General features: G+C 55.7%; 1 protein-coding gene across 1 annotated transcript in view; it reads right to left on the bottom strand.

Moving 5' to 3' along the window:
* Positions 1–2,507: 2,507 nt before the first annotated feature.
* RAB40C (RAB40C, member RAS oncogene family) overlaps positions 2,508–6,248 on the bottom strand; it is a 21,105-nt gene continuing 17,364 nt past the window's right edge. Inside the window, exon 5 of the mRNA XM_008642394.2 lies at positions 2,508–5,488. Coding sequence (XP_008640616.1) covers positions 5,208–5,488 — 281 coding nt within the window. The 3' untranslated portion in view covers positions 2,508–5,207. The remainder of the gene's footprint in view (positions 5,489–6,248) is intronic.

Genomic DNA, 6,248 nt, shown 5'->3' with positions numbered 1-6,248 from the left:
CCCCTGCCCTTTCCCGGCCCGGGCCAGCAGGCAGCTGCACTGCTGCTGGCTCTGGGCTGCCCATGGCGATTCTGGGGCTCCCCGGGGCCCAAAACCCCAAAGCACAGTCAGGCCTGTCACCAGCTGGCCATGACCACGCATGGAGGGCTGGAGCATGTCCCATGGCTGTGCCCTGAATCCCGTTCCACAGGCAAGCAGCCACCCAAGGATCCATTCAGCTGCGGATGCTGAAGGAAGGCTATGCTGCCCTTGGGCACTCATGGGGAGGCTGATGTTTTGCAAATAGGGAATTGCATCAGGATAGCCCAGCCAGGAGCTGCTGGGGCCTGTGCCCTGCGTGCCCTGGTGGCCTGAAACCCCCAGACCCACCCAGCTGGCCCCAGGCCTCCGCTGCCTGGAGATTCCTGATCCACAAACCCACCTTGCTCCAGCTGGGAAACGTGGCAGATGCAGGGCACCTTGGTCCCCAGGGACGAAGTCCAGGACATAGAGCCACTTTGGGGTGTCCCAGGGTCCTTCCCAGGGTGCTGATGCAGAAGGGAAGGGGGAAAAAGATCTGGAGCCCAACTTCTGCCTATACCCATGCTGGGCTCCATGTGGTCACAACACAATGCCAGTGCCCAGGTGTGGGTTGGCTCTTGCCCCACTGCCCCTTTCCAGAGCCAGAGGAGCAGCCTCAGAGGGTAGCACGTGTTTCACATCAGAGCCCAAGGTGCCTCATGCCTGCGTTCCCGAGATCAGAAGCTGCGAGGCCGGGACAAGCCAGGAACCTTCACCTCAGTGGTGCAAGGCTGGATGGAGGAATGGCAGCTGCTGCGTGGTTGGAAATGTGGCTCCCAATGACTGGAGATCCTCACCAACACCTTGGGACCCCCACCCACGCTGAGACCTTCACCCCACCTGGGGACCCCCAGCCAGCCTCTTCTAGCGCTTCTTCAGCTGAAGGTGAACGACAAAGCAACTCTGCCCACCCTGGCCCAGCCCATGGTAATTTCACCATCTCAACACTTCTGAACTGTTCACCTCCACGTGTCCAGGCACCAACTGCACTCTAGAACAGGGATTTTTGGGGTCATTTTCAAAGATGCCAGACACAGATGACGGTTTTATGGTTCATCTTCTCCCTCCAAGACACGAATTAGCTCAGCATCGGGTCCTGGAGGGAAGGGTGCTGTGCCACATGTCCCTGCTCCCATAACCCACTGCACCCGGCAGGCTCCTGCCTCACCCGTGGGGAGCTGCACCCTCATTTTCAAGCATCTTGCAGTTGCATCAAGGTCACCACCTCTTGCCAGGCTGCGTGGGACAGTGGGACCAACCCAAGAAGCCTCACATCAGAAAGGTGGGTGCAGAGAAACACAATGACCAAAGTCCTGAATCATCCCAGAGCAACCTGCTCCCTCCTCCTTTCTCCAAGGAGCAGAGAGCCTCGAAGCTCTCCCAGCCTTCCCACCCCGCTCAGACTGTGCAGTGTTTTCCTGCCCTGCTCTTCCCAAGCAGACAGCTGCAGCCCCGCAGCCCCCGCTGCTCCGCCCTAATGGGCTCCGGCTGTCCCGACCCCACCTGAAACCACACACAGCCTTTGTTTCGGCCCTGTGAGAGGGAACAGACACTTCCAGAACCCCCTGAAGAAAAAGGGAAAAAAAGGGGCTGCGTGACTCTTCCCTGACCAGGCTTTCACCTTAGCTCCAGGGTTTTCCAGGCTGCAGACACGATCTCATTTCCCCCTGCCCCCTCCCAGCCCCAGCAATTACTACTTAAGCTGTTAAAACAAGCGTGGCCAGTCTGGTACGAAGTGGAAAATCTGATCCTAGGGAAGTGAGAAGGCAGGGGAAAAGGGAGGTCAAGGGGAGGTGGGCTGGGAGAAGGGGATCAGACAAGAAGTCTCCCTCCACCCCAGGATCAAATCCCCCTTCTTTGGGGCTCCTGGTGCCTCCAAAAGCCACCCTGGTGTGACACTGGTGCTCCGAGGTCCCTGCAGCATCCTCTCTGTTTCAGTCCCATTTGTCCCGGGATGGCTTCCAGCTCGCCCCAGTCTGGGCAGGAGGGGTGACTGCTGCCACAGCACTCTCTGCTCCCCCAGGATCACCCAGACCCAAAGAAGGGATTTAAGGCTTTGACTGTACTTGTTCTGTCGCCGTGGAGCAGGGTCTGGGCACAATTCCTGGCAAACTGCTGGAGAGCCTGGCTTCCTCCAGCCACCTATGGGACCAAGCCTGTTGGAGAGGAGTTTGTGTTTTCTCAGGGCTCCACTACCCCACATCAGGGGTTCTGTGAGAATCAAGAACAGATTTATCTTCTGCATCTACAGAAAAGGGCAAAAAGCCACCACAGCCAGGAATCATGGCTCCCCAGAAAATGTAATTCGAGTTATTTTGTGGATGACCTGGAAATGGGAATACACACCTGTACCACAAACAGTCTGAAATCCCCAGGCATGGGCAAGACCACCACCTTTTTCCCTTCAACCTCTTCCCAGCCCCCACAAAAACAGATACAACTTCTCCTCTTTTCAATTGGTAGTTCAAAACAAACAAAAAGACTTTAATTTATACAAAACAAAACCATGTAGAATCAGTTAAACAACACTGACTGTACAAAGGAATAAAAAAATAAAAGGATAGTCCAAAAAAACCCAACTCAGGAATGGTACAAGTGTTGGAGAGCAGCTACAGACTAGTGTTGACATCAGATGCAAGAATCTTTTCCTTTTAAATTAAAAAATAAAAAAAGTTTGTTGCTGGGCAATCACTCCAGGGAAATCTTCCATCCCCACTCCACACGGGATCCGTGAGACTTTACAGGGTGACAAAACCTAGACCAACCACAGGGAAACAGCGTGGGGAGGTGGCACACGTGGCACAGCCAAACCAAAGCAGAGGTACAGCAAGTTTTGAGACATGCAGCCGCTTGGTGATTTCAGGAAGGATCCCTTTATCCCTCTTCGCCCCACACACCGGCGCCGGGGCCCTGTGGTGCCCGGGGGTGATTCCCGGGAGGAGCCGCCCCTGGCGGTGCCGGTCACCTGTTGGCCGTATATCCCTGTGCTGCTGAGCCAGCGATTGTCTTCTGCTGTGTGTTAAGTGATGGGAAACAGGTGCCAGCCATCCCAGACAGGTTCTCCAAATCCCCCGGCCTTCGCGCCACCGGGACGGCCCGGCTGCGGCTTTGCTCTCGAGCCAAAGCACCACTACAAAGGATTCCTCTCCCCCTCCACCTGCCTGGGGTTTAATTCTGTCCTCGCTCACTTGAGCTGGGCGATAAAGCACGAGAGAGCCGAGCCAAGAGACCGGCCCGTGCTGTGCTCTGCAGAGAGGGGAGGGGGAAGCCTCTGGCACCTCCCAGGCCGGCTTTGGGGCGCGGGAAGGGGTCCGGGCGTTCCCTGCTGCGTGGCCACAGCGGTTCCGTCGGCCGCGCGGGAGCTGCAGCGGCTTCATTCTGCCCATGCAGTGCCCCAGGCTGCCTGGAAAGGGGGAGCAGAGCAAGCCCGGGCCTTGAGGAGCTGCTGGTCCCAGGAGGGGATGGCAGTGCTGTACACTTCACTTCCTACCACACTACTCACCATCTACACACCCTGGCCACCTGTGAGAACCTGCCACCGTAGCTCAGCCCCACTGCCAGGCTCCCTTAGCTTTTGCGATAAGGGCTGGGTGCTATTTCTCAGTTTCCAGGTGAATTTCCAGCACAGGTCAGCCATGGAACAAAGCCAGGGAAGCAGGTGCACTTGGCTTGACAGAAGATCCATCCCAAGCTCTTACCCCTCCAAGATCCAGGAGCCATCCCACAGAGCAAAGCAGTTTGCTCTCCCCATCTCCTGGGACTGCCCCAAGAGCCAAGTGACTTTGCCTCTAAGGGACCTGGAGATTGCTGTTTCCCCACCCCAACCTTCCACCTTCCCAGTCCCTGCTCCTTCACGCTCCAGTGGGAAAAGACACTTCTGCTCTTTCCCACTTTCATCCAGGAGGAGCCACAGCAGTGTGAGCCCAGGCAGCATCTTTGGGAAAGCAAAGCTGGAAGCAGCCAGGATCCAGGGGCTGTCACATGGGGTGCTGTCATGGATGGAGGGCACCAGAAGCGATGGCTGAGGCTTTGCAGCAATAAAGAACAAAATTCAGCATTTTTCCTCTGCTTTAGGCACAATGCTTCCACCCCCTGCTCCCCAATCCCCGATGAGAAAGCACAAAGTGAGCAAGGCATCAGTCTGACCCCAGAGCTGCCTCTTCCTCCCGCCTGCCAAAACACTCCAACCCCCCAGGACCCTGGCCTCACCGTTCTGCTTCTCCATGCACTGCCATCCCACCCTGCCTTCAGCACTCACAGGTTCTAGGGAATGACAGGAATAGAGCAGCTCGGGGCATGCTCCACACCAATCGTCCTTTCCTTCTGCACACGTAGTATTTAAAAACACCAGCATGAGCCCAGAGGTGAGGGAAAGTCTCTTAAAGCATTTATGTGTTTTCATTGGAAAATCCTCCACTTGTCCCCTTTGCTGACACTGGGAAAGTCAATCCAGTGTTGTATTTACATGGCTGCATAAAATTTTCCCTGACTGCTTCTTAAAAAAACCCTTAAAAAACAAGTGATATTTATATATATGTATAATATTTACATAAATAAGCGAAGGCAGCGAACGGAGCGCTGCCTTCCCCTTCCCAATTGGCCAACTCTTGCCTTGTTTTCTGGTTTTTTTGGCAACAGCAGGTTAACATCCCGGTGAAAACTGTCATTAGTCCCCTGTCCCTGTTTCTTTTTGTCTACATCCAATGATCACTATTGCACCAGCAATCTGTTCAGGAGGCCAAGAGTTAAAGTTGCAGCACAGACTCTCCTTGCCTACTCCCTTAAGCCTCTCAATCTTCCATTAAATCCATTGCTCCATTGAGACTGGATGAGCTTTTTTCCCCTTCCCCCCTCCCCAACCCGGCAGCTGCTGAATTTTCCACCCCAGGCCAAGAGGCAAAGCCCAAAGCATTCTTGGAGGGTCACTTGGCAGATCCTCTCCCCGCCAGTGCTGCGGGATCCAGCCGGCACCATGCTTCTTCCTATGCCAAGCCAAAACGTGAGCACATTCCTAACGCTTGTGCGTGCCATTGGAAAAGCAACCGTGGCCCCTCCGAAAGGATCCAGTGGAAAAGGGTTCGGTGTGCAAACAGCTGTACATCGGTGGGTGGGTGTGGATCCGACAGAAGCTCAGGGTGCCCATCCTGCTAAGAGATCTTGCAGTTGTTGCGTGAGCAGTTCTGTGGGGGGCTCTGGGGAGGCCGGATGGATTTGGATCTCTTCAAGCTGTTCCCTTTGCTGCTGCTCCCGCCCCCGCTGCTGGCCAGGGAATAGGAGCGGCCGTGCATCATCACTGCATTCATCCCGTTGGCCATGGAGAAGGATTTCAGGTGGCTCTTGATGGTGACAGGCAGGGGGAGCTTGTCGATGAGGTGCACCGGGGTGCAGGACACGATGGCTCGGCAGCACAGGTCCTGTAAGCTGAACACTGGTGGGAGAAAGGACCACACAGTCAAGGGCCAGGAGATCCCCTGGGCTGCCCTTCCCCCACAACTATTCCTTGTGCTGCACAGCTCCAGCTCCTCAGGGAGATATGGCAGTAATGATCTCACGGAAGCTGGGAGTAGGGAGCAGGGTATTTAGGACAAAAGCTTGGGCAATCAAGGTGAGCTCTGCTGTTGCAGGTTTGCGCTTTGCCAGACACCAGCTTTGGTGTGAACACAGGGTTAGGCACTGCCAGCCCTGCTCTGCTCAGCACCCGGGGCTGGCAGGGCCTGACTCACGTTCCTGACAGACACTTGGTTTCTCAACCCACCCTCTGGCAACCAGGAGGTGCCTAGGAAAGAGGCAACAGGGTCAGCAAGTCCTGGAACAGGACAGTGGCACCTGGGACCTGCTCAGGGGGCAGCTCTCTGCAGAACCCCCCAGCCACAGAGACCCACCAAGGCAGAACACCCAGAACACTACTCTGCCCTTTTGAGCTTCCCAGCATCCTCCCAGCTCAGCGGGCATCCTGTGAGCCTGCAAGTCCCTCTCCTTGCCGGAGGATTCCCAGCCAGCGGCCACACGAGGTCCCCAAGTGCCACATCTGCATCTTTTTTGAACACTTCCAGGGATGGTGACTCCACCACTGCCCTGTGCAGCCTGTTTGAGTGCCTGACCACCTTTTTTGTGAGGAAATTTCCCCCAATATCTAATCTAAACCTCCTCTGGGACAACTTGAGGCCGTTTCCTTTTGCCCTTTCCAT

Source organism: Corvus brachyrhynchos, unplaced genomic scaffold, assembly GCF_000691975.1.
Source record: "Corvus brachyrhynchos isolate BGI_N302 unplaced genomic scaffold, ASM69197v1 scaffold369, whole genome shotgun sequence".
Taxonomy (NCBI): domain Eukaryota; kingdom Metazoa; phylum Chordata; class Aves; order Passeriformes; family Corvidae; genus Corvus; species Corvus brachyrhynchos.
Note: the sequence above shows the minus strand (reverse complement) of the source record. Positions and strands in the feature narration are given on the sequence as shown.